The sequence below is a fragment of the Scyliorhinus torazame genome, chromosome 17 (assembly GCF_047496885.1).
Source record: "Scyliorhinus torazame isolate Kashiwa2021f chromosome 17, sScyTor2.1, whole genome shotgun sequence".
Classification (NCBI taxonomy): Eukaryota; Metazoa; Chordata; class Chondrichthyes; order Carcharhiniformes; family Scyliorhinidae; genus Scyliorhinus; species Scyliorhinus torazame.
The window spans coordinates 139,336,168-139,356,134 of NC_092723.1; the positions used below are offsets into that span (position 1 = coordinate 139,336,168).

A 19,967-nucleotide genomic window follows, 5' to 3' on the forward strand; every position below is an offset into this window, starting at 1 on the left:
TTTAACACTTTTTAAATTCAAGGTTAAGATTTTTGTTTGCTGACTGTATTAAGGGTTTATGGAGACAAGGCAGGTAAACCGAGTTTGGATTCAGATCAGCCACCGTCTCATTGAATGGTGGGACAGACTCAGCATGCTGAATGGTCTCTTACTGCTCCTAAAAAGAACAAGCATGCCCACTGATGCTTGGAAGTGTGGGTTTCACAGGGAGGAAGAGTATCATAGTGGCTTGGTGAATAAACAGCAGACACATCCAGCAAAGTCTCCAATAGTAATTTATTCATTCCTGAAGTATTCAAGAATTTGAAATATCACTGGTTAAACAAACATAATCAGACAACAAAAACCATCGAGCAGCACTTATGCTTCAAGCAGTGCTTGCGATGCCCCACACTGAGTGTTTCACATGTTCCCAGCAGCAATCACCTGCAAAGGCAAAAAACAGGTTTCAGAATTCAATATATACTTTTTCTAATTATTTACAAGACATTTCTGGAAATCAAAAAGCACCACTGATCAGCTGTGAAGTCAGTATTGATTAGGGTAAAGTAGCCTTCGTTCAGTCGAGCTCAAATCCCAAACTATGCTGAGTGAGCTGGATCTCTACAGAGGGAACAGTCCTTTAGACTCTGGAGGTTTGGGGGGTTAGGAAGGGGACAGTGGGATTCAGTCAAGTCTCTTCTCCTAACAAGATGTAGTGCCTCCTGCTGGGGAAAACAAGGGAAATCGTTGATTTCATCCTCATCACCTGAAGAAGTTAGGCTGTTGACAGAGGCCTTCCCAACACTTGTCCACACCACACCTGTGGGTCCACTTGCTGTGGCAATGTGCCTAATGATCCGTACAACAAGCTTTTCTCTCCGATTGGAAGGTTTCAGTTCCCACCTTTATGCTGAAGAGCAAGTGAAGCCAGGACAGTTCCATAGGTATCAGCCCCCTCCTCTCCCATCCCTGCGAACCTCTCGAACATCAACTTAAAAGAGACATTCTTCATACAAAGTTCAACAAGGTGCGTTAGTGTATTAGAATCATAGGGTCCCTACTGTGCAGAAGGAGGCCATTTGGCCCATCGAGTCTACACCGACCCGCTGAAAGAGCACCCCACCCAGGCCCAAGCCCCTACCCTATCCCATAACGCACCTAACGTTTTGGACACTAAGGGGCAATTTAGCATGGCCAATTCACCTAACCTGCAATCTTTGGACTTAGTTTGGACTTCAGGGGGATCTGAGATAGAATAATCCCAATCAATCCTGTCCTTACCCGACAGATATCATGAGATTGTGACAAGGCACAGCTTAATGTGAGAAAGTGCGCACTGCTCCTCCCCTTTAACTACTCATCTAACAGGTTCTTACCCTTTGTCTCCAGTGATAAAAGATTATTCATACACATCCTTCTTATCTGCGATATAAGTTACAATTTCATCAGGTGTCATTAACTTTTCTGCATCTACATCTGGAATTTCAAACCCTGCAACAGACATAGGTGAAGATCAATGACTCGTAAAGACAAATAACTTGACCGATTTACAGATTAACACCCTCCACACTGGGCACATGCACTCCTTTCACATTTTAACCCATCGATCCTTTTGGCAATTTTGAATGGAATTATGTATCACCAGCTTGAATTAACTCTGCTCAGGGAACAGTGACAGAGATTCAGCAGCTGTTCCTCACTTGGCTTATACTGTTGCCCCTGTCCTTGTTGATGGTAGAGGTTACAGGATTAGGTGGTGTCAAAGAAGCCTTGGGGTATTGTGGATGGTACACTGCAGCCAAGGTGTGCCGAGTGAAGGTGGTGGACGGTCCTGGATGATGTTGGGCTTCTGGAGTATGGTTGCAGATGCAGCCATCCAGCTAAGTGGAGAATATTTCATTACACTCTTGATTTGACTCTAAAAAAAATAAATTTAGAGTACCCAATTATTTTTTTCCAATTAAGGGGCAATTTAGTGTGGCCAATCCACCTAACCTGCACATCTTTGGGTTGTGGGGGTGAAACCCACGCAGACATGGGGAGAATGTGCAAACTCCACACGGACAGTGACCCGGGGCTAGGATCGAACCTGGGTCCTCAGCAGTGCCCTTGGCAACAGTGCCACTGTGACGCATCCCTGATTTGCCTCTTTTAAGTGAAGAGGCGGCTTTGGGGAGTCATGAGGCGAGTCACTTACCACCATAGAATATGCAGCTCCTTATCTGTTCTTATAGGCAGTGATTATGTGGCCAATCCAGGTAGTTTTTGATTAAAGGCAAATTCCCCCAGCACAACCACGCATAGAAATTTAATGGCAAGGGAGCCAATGATAGTGCTACTATTGCTTGTCAAGGGGAAGTGGTTCAGTGCTCTATTGTTGGAGACAGCCATTGCCCGACATTTGTGTGGCACAAATGTTATTTGATACTAGCAGCTTAAGCCTGAATGTCAACCAGGTCTCACTGTGAGCAGGAACTGTCTTATTCTATAAACAATTTGCAAATGGAGCTTAACACAGTATCAGTCTGTGATGCCCCTAAGGTTGAATAGGCGGAGCACTGCCTGGGCAGCACGGTAGCACAGGGGCAGCACGGTAGCACAAGTGGATAGCACTGTGGCTTCACAGCGCCAGGGTCCCAGGTTTGATTCCCCGCTGGATCACTGTCTGCACGGGTTTCATCCGGTTTCCTCCCACAGTGCAAAGACGTGCAGGTTAGGTGGGTTGGCCATGATAAAATTGCCCTTAGGCCAAAAAGGTTAGGAGGGGTTATTGGGTTACGGGGATTGGGTGGAAGTGAGGGCTTAAGTGGGTCGGTGCAGACTCGATGGACCGAATGGCCTCCTTCTGCACTGTATGTTCTAACTGGCTACTTGATCACAGTACTGAGATGCCATTCATGAGTGCGAAACCATGCATCAGGGTACAAATCACATAGGGGACAGAGAACAGCTTTACTGGATACAGACACTGAGAGGCAGGTAGGACTACAACAACATGATCGAATGAGCATGACACAATCCACCAAACACTGACTTACCAAACTCATCTTCCATGGCCATAATGATTTCTACTTGATCCAAACTGTCCAAACCCAAATCTTTCATGAAATGAGAACTTGGTACAAGCTTTAAAAATAAGGGGAGCATTTTAAATATAGGAATGCAAGAAAAGAAAATCCACAAGGAATTATTCAATATATCCAGCAACAGATATGACCCTCTAAAAAACACTGAGCAGATAATCTTAAATCTTCTTCCAAGCAAGATTGGGATTTTCTGCCTCAATGAGCTCAGAGAAGCTTTTCCTTAGAGTGGGAAGAAGACTGCGAGAGTGGGTTACCTTCCTTCTCATTTCCCGCTTTGTTGCCTTGTGGATGGGGTCTGTTAAGGTTCATTTACATCCACTGGCTGACCAGAAGTGCAAACACATACTAGTTGTGCCAACCTCCTAAAATACTTCAGCAGTCTGCGAATCCTGCGGCTCATTCTATCCAGAGATCCCCGAATCAGAAACTTAACTCAACCTGCCACATAAACACCTAAAATAGGTCAGAGGCTGGGAATTCTGCAGCAATCAACTCACCTCCTGACTACCAAGACTGTACCATCATATACAAGACACTAGTCATGAAGCTTTTTTTTCCCTATAAATAAAGTACCCAATTCATTTTTTTGCTAGTCAGCAAGCTTTATGGAATACTCCACACTTGCCTGGATGAATGTCAATGGGAAAGGGTTAGGTTCTCCCCAGTTAGGACAGCACAGTGGCGAGCTCACGGCGCCGAGGATCCAGGTTCGATCCCAGCCCCAGATCACTGTCTGTGTGGAGTTTGCACATTCTCCCCGTGTCTGATTGGGTCTCACCCCCACAACCCAAAAGATGTGCCGGGTAGGTGAATTGGCCACAGTAAATTGCCCCTTAATTAGAAAAAAAAAAGACTCCCCCCCCCCCAGTTGAAGACAGTCATTGCCTGGCACTGGTGTAGTGAGACTGTCACGTGCCACTTACCAGCCCAAGCTTCAATGTTATCCAGGTCTTGGCTGCATACAACAGTGAAACATTCTTGGACTTATCAATATCAATTTTAAGGAAACTAAAGGATTGACTAGAAACCTGGTGAAAAAGCGGAGTTTGGCTTAAAGACTGCTAAATGTCAGAAAGTTTTCACACATTTCTATTTGTAAAAGCTGTTGTGTTGCAATGTTAATAAAACTAATTGGTTAGAAAAGTAATAAAAGCTTGTGAAGAGTTAACCCAAGAGAGTTCAAGCCAAATACTGTATGATACCATGGGACAAACAGAAATGGCACCTACCTATAGCCATCTTCAAAACACATTTAACCCAGAAGCATAAAATAACCGTTTGCATTGACTGTGAATGATAAAACAAAGGTGGGCATGTGGTGGCTTACAGCCACTGGTCAGAGCTACATCCTAGCTCACCAAGCTCCTGCTACTAGTTTCTGCTCCTCAGTTTGGTCTCATCTAGTTTATATTTTAAATACCTCCTTCTTAACCTTTGTGCTTTTAAAACACAAGTGATCCAGTCTCCAATTTCCTAGCACAGAATTTGTTTGTACTGGTTAGAGAAATTGGCAATCAATTCTAGCGGACATGATTTTACTATAATTGGTCACATTTCCCAAGAGTGGCACCGATCTTCTCTCGGCAATACAACAAAAGGAGAATGAAGTTGTTTCTGTACCTTCTCGGGGCTAACTTTGTCATACAGTTTTAACACGTACAGCACTCGATCCCGGATGCTCTCCAGTGAGAGAGGAGGCAGATCCCCGTAACGACGCATTGACTGTACAAAGAGGTTACAACTCTGTAAAAAAGGGAGAAGAAAGAAACAGGTTAATTTAATATGCAAGCTATATGGTCTGAAGGCTTTGTATTTGCCCACAAAAGCACTATTGCACCAATATACTGTACAGATGAAAGACCAACATATCAACGGTCAATATAACCGCAGCCTCACATACAAAATACAGCCAACCCCTTTAATACTCATCTGGAAAAGATGTGAGCTGAAGCATAGAGAGATAGAACCAAAGAAAAGTTACGCGAGAGAAAGAGGCCATTCAGCCATGATGTCTGCGCCAGCCCCAAAAAAAGGGGGGAAAATAGCCACTTATTTTAATCCCACTTTTCAGCACTTGGGTCTGTAGCCTTACAGGTTAAAGCACTTCAGGTGCAAGTAACTTTTAAATGAGTTGAGCTTTTCAGCCTCAGCCACCAATTTGTTGTGCAATGAATTCCAGATGCCCACCACTCTCTAGGTGAAGAAGTTAGTCCTCATGTCCCCACTAATCTTTCTAAGATGTCGTGCCACTGCACCACAGACATTATTACTGCTTTAGGTAGTCAATCTGAAATTTTAATTGTTCCTCCAAAGAAGCTACCTGATCTGAGGATTTCTAGCATTTCCTGTATGTATCACAGCCCTTTAGTGGCCCATCCAAGAGGCCTTCGTTAATGTCCTGGACAATAAGTGCAGGGCTTTCAACCAGTTGGGGTGCAAAAGTCAAATCAAGGTAGGACTTTCATGGTGAATGGTAGGACCTTAGGGAGTATTGTGGAACAGAGGGACCTTGGAGTTCAGGTGCACAGTTCGCTAAAGATGGAGTCACAGGTAGATAGGGCAGTGCAGAAAGCTTTTGGCATTCTGGCTCTATCAGTCAGGGCATTGAGTTTAGAAGTTAGAAAGTTATGTTGAAGTTGTACAGGATGCTGGTGAGGCCGCACCTGGAGTATTACGTTCAGTTTTGGTTGCCTTGCTGTAGGAAAGATGTTATTAAACTGGATAAAGCGCAGAAGGGATTCACAAGGATGTTGCCAGGACTCGAGGGGTTGAGTTATAGGGAGAGATTGGACAGGCTAGGACTTTTTTCTTTGGAGCGTAGGAAATTGAGGGGTGATTTTATAGGAGTGTACAAGATCATGAGAGGCATGGATAGAGGGAATGCACTCAGTCTTTTTCCCAGGGTTGGGGAATCGAGAACTAGAGGGCATAGGTTTAAGTTAAGAGGGGAAAGAATTAATAGGAACCGGAGGAGCAACGTCTTTTACACAGAGGGTGGTCCATATGTGGAATGAGCTGCCAGAGGAAGTGGTTGAAACAGGGACATTGACAACATTTAAAAGGCATTTGGTCAGATACATGGATAGGAAAGGTGTGGAGGGATATGGGCCAAATGCGGGTAGCTTAAATGGGCTTTTTGGTTGGCATGGACCAGATTGGGCCAAAGGGCCTATCTCTGTACTATAGATTCTATGATAAAAGGGTTGGATTTTCTGTACTTTAAAATTTTGTTTTTGGGTTGGGAGACTCATTGGCAAGGTTAGCATTTATTTACAAACCATGGGATCACCATGAAGCAAGAAGCATCCTACTTAATGACACATGCCAACACGTGTTAATTGAGGGACAAATATTGTGCCACAGGATATTTTACAGGGGGAAAACAGGACCTCAGCCTAACATTTCATCTAAAAGCATTTCTGACAGCACTCCCTCTGTACTGCACTGAGAGCTATCTGAGATTATCCATCAATTGATAACACTTAGAAACATTATCACATTGCTGTTTATGGGAATTTACTATGCATAAACTTAATGCATTTCCCATGTTAAATGACATTACACTTCAAAAAGTGGTTTATTGGCTGCAAAACACTTTGGGACGAATGGGAAACAGGACAGGAAAAGTGAAGTTAAGGTTATAGACATAGAATTTACAGTGCAGAAGGAGGCCATTCAGCCCATCGAGTCTGCACCAGCCCTTGAAAAGAGCACCCTACTTAAGTCCCACACCTCCACCCTATCCCCTTTATCCCCGTAACGCCACCTAACCTTTTTGGACATTAAAGGCAATTTAGAATGGCCAATCCACCTAACCTGGTTGATGATCTCTACCCCAGATAAGGAGAAAGTTCTTCACTGAGAGGACTGCAAATCCTTGGAATCATCTTGCTGAGGGAACTGTGGATGTTCAGTTTCCGAGTTTATTCAAGCCATAGATTGATTTAATTTGATGTAGACTATATGGAAATCAGGCAGGAAAGTTTAGTTAGAATTATAGAATTTACAGTGCAGAATGAGGCCATTCAGCCCATCAATTCTGCACCAGCCCTTGGAAGAGCACCCTACTCAAGCCCACGCCTCCACCCTATCCCCACCTAACATTTCAGACACTAAGGGACAATTTAGCATGGCCAATCCACCAAACCTACAAATCTTTGTACGAAGTCTTACAACACCAGGTTACTGTGCTCACCCCAGTCCAACACCGGCATCTCCACATCATACAAAGCTTTGGACTGTGGGAGGAAACCAGAGCACCCGGAGGAAACCCACACAGACACGGGGAGAAAGTGCAAACCCCACACAGGCAGTAACCCAAGGCCAGAATTGAACCTGAGGCTAACTCACCGTGCTGAGGTAGAAGATCAGCTATGATCTTATTGAATGGCCAAGTAGGCTCGAGAGGTTGTATAGCCCACTCTGCTCCTATTTATGTTCTTATGGGATGCCATCATTAAAAAAGCAAATCTTTATCTTCCTCTTACCCAGTTTGTAGAATTGACCTACAATTGGCAGGAACACAGAGATCAGAGGAGCTTCACCTTCCCCAGGGTGTGAAGCCCACTTCAAACATCCCAATTAGTTAGGAAAAGTGATGGGACTTTTATTTTGAGTTTGGCAACCGGATTCAATCCCACGTGATGCATTTTCTCTAATTACGTATTATTATTGCAGCCCCTTCGCCTCCTGCAGAGGCATCTCGGGTCACCCTGCCCCCAGGCTCAGGACAGGAGCTCAGGTCCAGGCCCCGGCCTACTCACCATCCTCCCCTATTACCTGAGCTCTGGGCGCCGCGCCAGGAGCCCTCCTGTTGCAAACATGCTGAGAGTAGTTGCTGCTGGCTGCGGCAAGGGACTGGGCCCCGACGCTCAGGCCTGTCCTTGGCCAGCTCCAAGGTTGCGGCCACCGGCAGACACACCGAGAGAGGACACGCAGCGCCATCTTGGGAAGGGTTGTATTTCCCCACACGCACCGCGGTAGAGGTTTAACAGGGCCGCAACACGCATGCGCAGCAGCCCATCCGCTTGTGCTTGGATACCTCCCGCCGCAGGCGGCGCTGCCCGAGGAGGTAGTGCAGTCTGATAACGCAGCGCGATGGAGCAAATGGAAATAGAAAGTGCTGGAAAAAAGATTCTGGCAGCATCTGTGGAGAGAGAAACAGAATTTCAAGTCCCTGTGACTCCTCTGCAGAGTTTTTTAAAAATAAATTTATAGTACCCAATATTTGTTTTCCAATTAAAGGGCAATTTAGCGAGGCGAAGCCACCTAACCTGCATATCTTTGAGTTGTGGAGGTGAAACGTACGCAGACGCTGGGAGAATGTGCAAACTCCACACAGTGACTCGGGGGTGGGATCGAACCCGGGTCCTCGGCGCAGTGAGGCAGCAGTGATAATGACTGCGCCACCATGCCGCCCTGACTCCTCTTCTGAATTAAAGAGAGGGAGGAATGTGATGGACTTAATACTATTTATGGATGAGCACAGTACGAAGTCTTACAACACCAGGTTAAAGTCCAACAGGTTTGTTTCAATGTCACTAGCTTTCGGAGCGCTGCTCCTTCCTCAGGTGAATGAAGAGGTCTGTTCCAGAAACACATATATAGACAAATTCAAAGATGCCAGACAATACTTGGAATGCGAGCATTAGTAGGTGATTAAATCTTTACAGATCCAGAGATGGGGTAACCCCAGGTTAAAGAGGTGTGAATTGTACCAAGCCAGGACAGTTGGTAGGATTTTGCAGGCCAGATGGTGGGGGATGAATGTAATGCGACATGAATCCCAGGTCCCGGTTGAGGCCGCACTCATGTGTGCGGAACTTAGCTATAAGTTTCTGCTCGGCGATTCTGCGTTGTCCAGATACACCAGATACATCGATTACATTTTTTTCCTTTGGACCCACGGCGAAGAATCACTGAAACGACTACACAATGACATTAATAAGTTCCATCCAACCATCAGACTCACCATGGACTACTCTCCAAAATCAGTTGCATTCTTGGACACACTCGTCTCCATCAAGGACGGTCACCTCAGCACTTCGCTTTACCGCAAACCCACGGATAACCTCATGATGCTCCACTTCTCCAGCTTCCACCCTAAACACATTAAAGAAGCCATCCCCTATGGACAAGCGCTCCGTACACACAGGATCTGCTCAGACGAGGAGGAGCGTAACAGACATCTACAGACGTTGAAAGATGCCCTCGTACGAACGGGATATGGCACTCGACTCATCGATCGACAGTTCCAACGCGCCACAGCGAAAAACCGGACCGACCTCCTCAGAAGACAAACATGGGACACATCCGACAGAATACCCTTCGTCGTCCAGTACTTCCCCGGAGCGGAGAGTTCACAGCCTTCAACACGTCATTGATGACGATGAACATCTTGCCAAGGTCATCCCCACACCCCCACTACTTGCCTTCAAACAACCGCGCAACCTCAAACGAACCATTGTTTGCAGCAAACTACCCAGTCTTCAGAACAGTGACCTCGACACCACACAACCCTGTCATGGCAATCTCTGCAAGACGTGCCAGATCATCGATATGGATACCACTATTACACGTGAGAGCATCACCCACCAGGTACGCGGTACATACTCGTGCGACTCGGCCAACGTTGTCTACCTCATGCGCTGCAGGAAAGGATGTCCCGAAGCATGGTACATTGGCGAGACCATGCAGACGCTGCGACAACGAATGAACGGACATCGCGCAACAATCACCAGGCAGGAATGTTCCCTTCCAGTCGGGGAACACTTCAGCAGTCAAGGGCATTCAGCCTCTGATCTCCGGTTAAGCGTTCTCCAAGGCGGCCTTCAGGACCCGCGACAACGCAGAATCGCCGAGCAGAAACTTATAGCCAAGTTCCGCAGACATGAGTGCGGCCTCAACCGGGACCTGGGATTCATGTCGCATTACATTCATCCCCCACCATCTGGCCTGCGAAATCCTACCAACTGTCCTGGCTTGGTACAATTCACACCTCTTTAACCTGGGGTTACCCCATCTCTAGATCTGTAAAGATTTAATCACCTGCTAATGCTCGCATTCCAAGCATTGTTTGGCATCTTTGAATTTGTCTATATATGTGTTTCTGGAACAGACCTCTTCATTCACCTGAGGAAGGAGCAGCGCTCCGAAAGCTAGTGACATCGAAACAAACCTGTTGGACTTTAACCTGGTGTTGTAAGACTTCGTACTGTGCTCACCCCAGTCCAACGCCGGCATCTCCACATCATATTTATGGATGGGGTGGGGGTGTGCAGTGGGTGGAGCAAAATTTCGATTTTACTTCAGATTTCCAGCACCTGCAATATTTTACTTTTATTACAATGGAACAAATCCCCTTTGGGGTGCTACAATTCACTTTGGGAGTCCTTGATGCTGTGGCGATTAATACTTTTACATATAAAAACACTACTGGAGAAACTTAGCAGGTCTGGCAGCATCTGTGGAGAGAGAAACAAGAGTTAAGTTTCTAGTTTGTATGACTTCTTCAGATGTTTCCAGATTTATTTGTTATTAATTCAGATTTCCAGCATGGTGAATGGTTTCCAGTGATAAATGGTTACTGTACCCTTAACACCACGTAGGTGATGACCCTTTAAGACCGGGTTTGGAACCCTGGGGGACCCCGCCTCTGGCTCCGCCCACCAGGGAGCCGTATATAAGGTGACGCCCTGTAGGTGGCACTCAGTAAGCACACGTCTCGGTCACTGACTAGTTCTCTGCTTATTAAAGCCTTCATTTACCATTCTACACTCTTGTGTCATTATTGAGGGTACTACAATTTAATAAGCCGATTACGTTAGGATGGACGCCGGTCTCAAGCCTGAAAAGCTCAACCTGGAAGCATGGACACCGGAGGCCAAAAAATGTATTAACATAGAACATAGAACAGTACAGCACGCTCTGCTGCTTCGAGGCCTACATGGAATCCTCGGAAACTCCCGTCCTACGGCCTCGCAAGCTGCACCTACTCCACGCCCGGATGAGCCATAGAATCTCCGCAATGATTGAGAAAGCGACCACTTACGACGTAGCAATCGAGATCCTGTGAAAGCGTTTCGTCAAACCCATAAACGAGATACATGCACGGCACCTGCTCTCTACCTGCCGACAGCGCTCAGGGGAACGCTAGACGAGTACATGGAAAAGCTTACCGCACTCGCCAGGAACTGTAATCATCAGCACGTGACGGCGGAAGTCCACATGAACCTGCACATCCGAGACGCGTTCGTGACCGGCATCCGTTCCACCTATATCAGGCAGCGACTCCTCGAAAATGGAGCAAAACACCTTCAGGACACGGTAACGCTCGCCACCTCACTGGAAGTGGCCCGCCACAACCTAGGCACGTACCCCGCGGACCCTGCGAGCCCCCCTCGGAGTTCCCCAGACTCGGCCACGCTACATGCCTGCGCCGCGCAGCAACCCGCCCAGACCGGGGGCACACCATGCTATTTCTGTGGGCAGTCGCTGCCCAGCCCGCTCCGCCTTCTGCAGCGACTGCGGGAAGAAGGGGCATTTCGCAAGGGTCTGCCTGGCCAGGCCCAAGGCCCAGAAACAAAAAGATCACCAGGCCCGGAAATCAAGCTCACAGGCCCGCAGGCCCTGCAACGCCCCTTTCTGACGCATCGTCGGCCTCGTGCAAATCATGGGGTGGCCATCTTGGCGGCGGCCACCTTCTAGACCCGACACGTGCAACCGACGGCGGCGGCCATTTTGTGAATCCGACTCAGCTGAAGACTCGGACTACCCGCAACTGGGAGCGATCACCCTCGACCAATTGCGGCCAAAGCACCTGCAGAATTCCATGATGCAGGTCCAGATTAACGGGCGCGACACACCCTGCCTCTTCGACTCCGGGAGCACGGAGAGCTTTATCCACCCAGAAACGGTAAGGCACTGCTCCTTGCGCACCTATCCCGTCTCCCAAACCATAGTCCTCGCCTCCGGGTCCCGCTTGCTCCAAATCAAGGGGTATTGTATTGCGGATCTCGCGATCCAGGGCGCCGAATACGCTCGCTCCAAGCTCTATATCCTCCCTCACCTCTGGACCCCCCTGCTGCTCGGTCTGGATTTCCAATGCAGCCACCAAAGCCTAACCCTGAACTTTGGCGGACCCTTGCCCCCTTTCACGGTATGCAGCCTTGCAACACTGATAGTTGCACCCCCTCACGATTCGCGAACCTCACCCCCGACTGTAAGCCCGTCGCCACCAGGAGCCGGCGGTACAGTGCCCAAGATATGACTTTTATCAAGTCAGAGGTCCAGCGTTTACTGGCAGAGGGGGTCATCGAGGCTAGCAACAGCCCCTGGAGAGCACAAGTGGTGGTAGTAAGGTCCGGTGAAAAGAAACGGATGGGCGTGGACTACAGCCAGACCATAAACCGCTTCACGCAGCTCGATGCGTACCCCCTTCCCCGCATAGCAGAAATGGTCAATCAGATCGCTCAATATCGTGTATTCTCCACTGTCGACCTCAAATCCGCCCCAGCTCCCTTTCCGACCGAAAGACCGCCCCTATACTGCTTTCGATGCAGCCGGCCGGCTCTTCCACTTCCTCAGGGTCCCCTTCGGCGTCACAAATGGGGTCTCCATCTTCCAGAGGGCGATGGACCAAATGGTGGACCAGTACAGCCTGCGGGCTACTTACCCGTACTTGGACAATGTCACCATCTGCGGCCATGATCTGCAGGACCATGACGCAAACCTTGAAAAGTTCCTCCAGACCGCCTGGGCCCTCAACCTGACCTACAACGAGGAAAAATGCGTTTTCCACACAACCCAACTAGCCATCCTCGGCTAAGCCATGGAAAACGGGGTCCTAGGTCCCGACCCCGACCGCATGCGCCCCCTTAAGGAACTTCCCCTTCCCGGTAGCCTCAAGGCCCTCAAACGGTGCTTGGGGCTTTTCTCCTATTACGCCCAGTGGGTCATAGAACATAGAACAGTACAGCACAGAACAGGCCCTTCGGCCCTCAATGTTGTGCCGAGCATTGTCCGAAACCAAGATCAAGCTATCCCACTCCCTGTCATTCTTGTGTGCTCCATGTGCCTATCCAATAACCGCTTGAAAGTTCCTAAAGTGTCCGACTCCACTATCACAGCAGGCAGTCCATTCCACACCCTAACCACTCTCTGAGTAAAGAACCTACCTCGGACATCCCTCCTATATTTCCCACCCTGAATCTTATAGTTATGCCCCCTTGTAACAGCTAGATTCACCCGAGGAAATAGTCTCTGAACGTCCACTCTATCTATCCCCCTCATCTTATAAACCTCTATTAAGTCGCCTCTCATCCTCCTCCGCTCCAAAGAGAAAAGACTTATCCATTTCTTCTGACTCCATGCACAAGTTCCCACGACTGTCCTTGGCCGGCCCTATCCTCACCCTGGTCATTCTTTTATTTCCCACATAAGAGTAAAAAGCCTTGGGGTTTTCCTTGATCTCCAGATATGCGGACAAAGCCCGCCCACTCATAAAGACCACAACATTTCCACTGACGGCTGAGGCCTGGTCGGCCTTCAGTCGCATCAAGGCCGACACCATCAAGGCCGTTATGCACGCGGTGGACAAAACCATTCCTTTCCAGGTAGAGAGCGATGTGTCAGACATCGCCCTGGCTGCTACCCTCAACCAGGCAGGCAGGCCAGTAGCATTCTTCTCCCGGACACTCCCTGCCTCCGAGGTTCGACACTCTGCAGTCGAAAAGGAGGCACAAGCCATTGTGGAGGCTGTGCGGCACTGGAGGCACTACCTAGCCGGTAGGAGGTTCACCCTCGTCACCGACCAACAGCCTTCATTAAAAAAAATATATATATATTTATTCAAATTTTTCAACAAATTTTCAACAAAACCCCCCCCAACAAAAAGAAAGAAACAAGAACACAACAATCAGAAATTATACATTGGATTTCCCCCATATACAATAACCCCCCATATAACATTTAAAAACACAAATAGGGAAAAAAAAACACCTTCACCCAAACGCCACCCCAAAAGAAATCCCCCCCCCCGCCCACCCCCCCCCCCTCCCTTGGGCTGCTGCTGCTGACCTCCTGCTGACGCTCCGCGAGATAGTCTAGGAACGGTTGCCACTGCCTGAGGAACCCTTGCACAGACCCCCGCAAGGCAAACTTTATCCTCTCCAGCTTGATGAACCCTGCCATGTTATTGATCCCAGCTTCCTCACTGGGGGGCTTTGCATCTTTCCATAGTAGCAAAATCCTCCGTCGGGCAACCAGGGACGCAAAAGCCAGAACACCGGCCTCTTTCGCCTCCTGCATTCGCGGCTCGTCCGATACCCCAAATAATGCCAATCCCCAGCTCGGCTTGACCCGGACATTCACCAACTTGGACACAGTCCTCGTAAAACCCCTCCAAAACCCATCCAGCACCGGGCACGACCAGAACATATGGACATGATTTGCTGGGCTCCCCAAGCACCTCCCACATCTGTCCTCCATCCCAAAGAACCTACTCAACCTCGCCCCTGTCATATGCGCTCTGTGAGTAACTTTGAACTGTATTAGGTTGAGCCTGGCACAAGAGGAAGAATTAACCCTACTCAGGGCATCAGCCCACAGACCCTCATCTATCTCCTCCCCAAGCTCCTTCTCCCACTTGCCCTTTAACTCCTCCACCGAGGCCTCCTCCTCTTCCTTCAGCTCCTGGTAAATCGCCGAAACCTTGCCTTCTCCAACTCATACACCCGAAATCACCCTGTCCTGGATCCCACGTGCGGGAAGCAGTGGGAATTCCCTCACCTGCCGCCTCACAAACACCCTCACCTGCCGCCTCACAAACACCCTCACTTGCATGTGCCTGAAAGCGTTTCCCGGGGGTAGCCCAAACTTCTCCTCCAGTGCTCCTAGGCTCGCAAACGTCCCATTGATGAACAGGTCCCCCATTCTTCCAATCCCTGCCCGATGCCAGCTCCGAAACTCCCCATCCATCCTTCCCGGGACAAACCAATGATTCTCCCGGATCGGGGACCAAACCGAGGCGCCCACCTCGCCCCTGTGTCGCCTCCACTGCCCCCAGATCTTCAGCGTCGCCGCCACCACCAGACTCGTGGTGTACCTTGTCGGCGAGTGCGGCAGCGGTGCCGTCACCAGCGCCCTCAGGCTCGTGCCCACACAGGACGCCATCTCTAGCCTCTTCCACGCCGCCCCCTCTCCTTCCATTACCCACTTACGGATCATCGCCACATTGGCTGCCCAATAATAGTCACACAGATTCGGCAGCACCAGCCGCCCCCCCTGTCCCTGCTACGCTCCAGAATCACCCTCTTCACCCTCGGGGTCTTATTCACCCACACAAATCCCATGATGCTCCTGCTTACCCGTTTGAAAAAGGCCTTGGGGATCATAATGGGAAGGCACTGGAACACAAAGAGAAACCTTGGGAGGACCGTCATTTTGACCGACTGCATCCTACCCGCTAGTGAGAGTGGCAGCATATCCCATCTTTTAAAATCCTCCTCCAGCTGCTCCACCAACCGTGTCAAATTGAGCTTGTGCAGGGCCTCCCAAATCCTAGCTACTTGGATCCCTAGGTACGGAAAGCTCCTTTCCGCCCTCTTCAGTGGTAGCTCGTCTATCCCCCTTCCCTGGTCCCCTGAATGCACCACAAAGAGCTCACTCTTCCCTACGTTTAGTTTATACCCCGAAAAGTCCCCAAACACCCTAAGGATCTGCATTACCTCCGCCATCCCCTCCACTGGATCCGCCACATACAACAACAGGTCGTCGGCATACAACGACACCCGGTGTTCCTCTTCCCCCCCCGGACCAGTCCCCTCCATTTCCTGGACTCCCTCAGTGCCATGGCCAACGGCTCAATTGCCAGTACAAACAACAAGGGGGATTGGAGGCACCCCTGCCTCGTCCCCCGGTACTCCGACCTCCGCCGGTTCGTAGCCACACTCGCCACTGGGGCTCTATATGGCAGCCTGACCCAACTGATGAACCCCGCCCCGAACCCAAACCTCCGCAACACTTCCCAAAGATAATCCCACTCCACCCGATCAAAGGCCTTCTCCGCGTCCATAGCTGCCACTACCTCCGCTTCCCCCTCCACCGAGGGCATCATAATCACATTGAGGAGCCTCCGCACATTTGTATTGAGCTGCCTACCCTTCACAAATCCCGTCTGGTCCTCATGAATCATCCCCGGGACACAGTCCTTAATTCTCGTAGCCAGCACCTTCACCAGCAACTTAGCGTCAACATTGAGGAGCGAGATCGATCTATATGACCCACATTGCAATGGATCCTTGTCCCGCTTCAAGATCAAAGAAATCAGCGCTCTGGACATTGTCGGGGGCAGGGTCCCCCCCTCCCTCGCCTTATTAAAAGTCCTCACGAGCAACGGGCCCAGCAGGTCCACGTATTTCCTATAGAATTCAACCGGGAACCCATTCGGCCCCGGGGCCTTCCCCGCCTGCATGCTCCCCAATCCTTTAACAACTCCTCCAGCCCAATCGGCGCCCCCAAATCAGCCACCTTCTCCTCCTCCACCCTCGGGAACCTCAGCTGATCTAGGAATCGTCACATCCCCTCCTCCCCCGCTGGGGGCTCAGACCTGTACAGATCCCCATAGAAGGTCCTAAATACCTTGTTTATTCTAACCGCACTCCGCACCGTATTCCCCCCTCTATCCTTAACTCCACCAATCTCCCTCGCTGCCTCCCTCTGATGAAGCTGATGTGCCAGCATCCGACTCGCCTTCTCCCCATACTCATACGTCGCCCCCTGCGCTTTCCTCCACTGTGCCTCTGCTTACCCCGTGGTCAACAGGTCGAATTCCGTCTGGAGGTTCTGTCGCTCCCTAAGTAGCCCCTCCTTGGGGGCCTCTGCATACCTCCTGTCTACCCCTAGAATCTCCCCCACCAACCTCTCCCTCCCCTCTCTCTTCTCCCTGTGGGCCCTAATGGAGATTAGCTCTCCCCTGACCACCGCCTTCAACGCCTCCCAGACTACCCCCACCTGCACCTCTCCATTGTCGTTGGACTCCAAGTATCTTTCAATACACCCCCGCACCCGCCCGCACACCCCCTCATCCGCCAACAGTCCCACATCGAGGCGGCACAGCGGGCGCTGGTCCCTCTCCTCCCCCAACTCCAGCTCCACCCAACGCGGGGCGTGGCCCGAGATGGCTATGGCCGAATATTCCGTTCCCTCCACTTTCGGGATTAGCTCCCTACTCAAAATGAAAAAATCTATCCGGGAATAGGCTCTATGGATGTGGGAAAAGAAGGAAAATTCCCTGGCCAGCGGCCTGGCAAAGCTCCATGGATCCACTACCCCCATCTGGTCCATAAACCCCCTGAGCACCTTGGCCGCAGCCGGCCTCTTACCCGCCCTGGACCTAGAACGGTCCAGTGCTGGGTCCAGCACCGTGTTGGAGTCCCCCCCATTATCAAACTTCCTACCTCCAGATCCGGGATCCGACCCAGCATGCGTTTCATAAATCCGGCGTCATCCCAATTCGGGGCATATACGTTCACCAGTCAAACCCGCACCCCCTGCAACCTACCACTCACCATCACATATCGACCTCCATTATCCACTACAATATTCAGTGCCTCGAACGACACCCGCTTCCCCACCAGTATTGCAACCCCTCTGTTCTTCGCATCCAGCCCTGAATGAAAGACCTACCCTACCCATCCCTTTCTCAGCCCAACCTGATCTGCCACCTTCAGATGTGTCTCCTGGAGCATAACCACGTCTGCCTTCTGCCCCTTTAGGTGCGCGAACACCCGGGCCCTCTTGACTGGCCTGTTCAGGCCCCTCACATTCCAAGTTATCAGCCGGATCGGGGGGCCACTCGCCCCCCTCCCCTGCCGACTAGCCATCTCCTTTTCTAGGCCAGCCACATGCCCGCGCCTCCCGCACCCTCCAATCCCCCAGGCGGCGGACCCCCGCCCCGACTACCTCTCCTACTTCCAGCTCCCTTTTGGCCAATGCAGCAGCAACCCAGTCCCCCCCCCTCCCCCCTGCTAGATCCTCATCTAGCCATTTTGCTCCCCCCGTGACACTCCCGTAAGTCAGCTGACCCCTGCTGACCCCGGCCTCTCCCACTATTCCATCGACCCCCCAGTGTGAGAATACCCCCACCCCTTGGCAGTCAGTGTGGACTCCTCTCCAGCACCGCCCTTCCCCCCTGGCCCCACCCCCATCCTTCCCTAACGCGGGAAAAAGCCCACGCTTTCCTGAGCCCCCCCCCGGCGCAGCTCCTTTTTGCGGCCTTACCCCAACTCCCCACCCCCGGGCCTCCACCCCCCTCTTCCTCAGTGGGGCCCTGCCCCTCAAACACCGACGCCCACACTCTCCCACAGCCCCCACATCAAATCCATTCACCCCTCCCCACCCAGCAGGTGGGGGAAGAACATTCCCCAAACACAGTAAACATCCCCCACGACAAACCCTCAATTTGAATCCAACTTTTCAGTCTGGATAAAGTTCCATGCCTCATCAGGCGTTTCAAAATATTGGTGCCGATCCTGGAATGTGACCCACAATCGCGCTGGCTGCAACATCCCGAACTTCACCCCCTTCCGATGGAGCACCGCCTTAGCCCGGTTAAAACCAGCCCTCTTCTTAGCCACCTCCGCACTCCAGTCCTGATAAATTCGGATCTCCGTGTTCTCCCACCTGCTGCTCCGCTCTTTTTTAGCCCAACTCAGGACACACTTTCTGTCCATAAAGCGGTGGAACCTCACCACTGCAGCCCTTGGCGGCTCGTTGGCTTTGGGTCTCCTTGCCAGGACCCGATGAGCCCCATCCAGCTCCAGGGGCCTCAGAAAAGCTCCCGCGCCCATCAGCGAATTGAGCATCGTGCTCATATATGCCCTGGCATCCTGCCCCTCCACTCCTTCAGGGAGACCCAGAATCCGAAGATTCTTCCTCCTCGACCTATTCTCCAGGTCCTCGAATTTTTCCACCCACCTCTTGTGCAGCGCCTCGTGCGCCTCCACCTTCACCGCCAGGCCCAAGATCTCGTCCTCGTTCTCCGAAGCTTTTTGCCGCACCTCCCGGATCGCCGTCCCTTGGGTCTTCTGGGTCTCCACAAGCTTCTCAATCACCGCCTTCATTGGCGCCAGCATTTCTGTCTTCAGCTCCTCAAAGCAGTGTTTAAGAAACTCCTGCTGCTCCTGCGACCACTGCGCCCACGCTGCTTGGTCTTCACCCGCCGCCATCTTGCTTTTCCTCCTTCGCACTTTTAGCTGCACCAGGATCACCTTTTTAGCCGCTCCACTCCTGCTCCAATCCATATAATGTCGGGGGGACCTTGCTGTCACCTTCCCAAACTGGAAGCCGTCGAGCAATTGCCATTGGGGCCCCTCTGAAGAGCCCAAAGGTTCGTTCCCGGCGGGAACTGCCGTATGTGTGACCTACCTAGGCACAGCTGCAACTGGAAGTCGGTCGGTAGCCTTCATATTTGATAACGCACAACGGGGCAAAATTAAAAATGATAAAATCTTGAGGTGGAGGATCGAACTCTCCACCTACACGTACGATATCAAGTATCGTCCTGGGGAGCCCAATGAGCCCCCAGATGCCCTGTCCCGCGGCACGTGCGCCAACGCACAGGAGGATCGCCTGCGGGCTATCCACGATGACCTCCGTCACCCAGGGGTTACCCGGTGTAGCGCACAAAGACTCACGAGAGACGAATAGAGATGAAGTCGATAAGGCTTTATTAAGCGTGACTTGTTCCCCGCAGTTCAGCAACAGACTGGCCTGCGGGGGAGAACTCCTGGTTCTTATACTCCGCCTTCAGGGCGGAGCTAGAGATCAACAGCCAACCAGGACCCGGGATCTGTCAGCCAATGACATCACGGCTTCACAGTCCCACATGACCCCTAATGC

The 19,967-nt window shown here is 50.8% G+C and overlaps 1 protein-coding gene across 1 annotated transcript; it reads right to left on the bottom strand.

Annotated features, from left to right (window-relative positions):
- Positions 1-257: 257 nt before the first annotated feature.
- LOC140394187 (acyl carrier protein, mitochondrial-like) lies at positions 258-8,049 on the bottom strand. The gene is made up of 5 exons (XM_072481161.1): positions 7,848-8,049; positions 4,689-4,811; positions 3,021-3,108; positions 1,359-1,473; positions 258-426 (listed from the first exon to the last, which is right to left on the bottom strand). Exons 1-4 carry the CDS (start codon positions 8,010-8,012, stop codon positions 1,382-1,384), a joined length of 468 nt encoding a protein of 155 aa, XP_072337262.1. The 5' UTR covers positions 8,013-8,049; the 3' UTR covers positions 258-426; positions 1,359-1,381.
- Between the last annotated feature and the right edge of the window lie 11,918 nt (positions 8,050-19,967).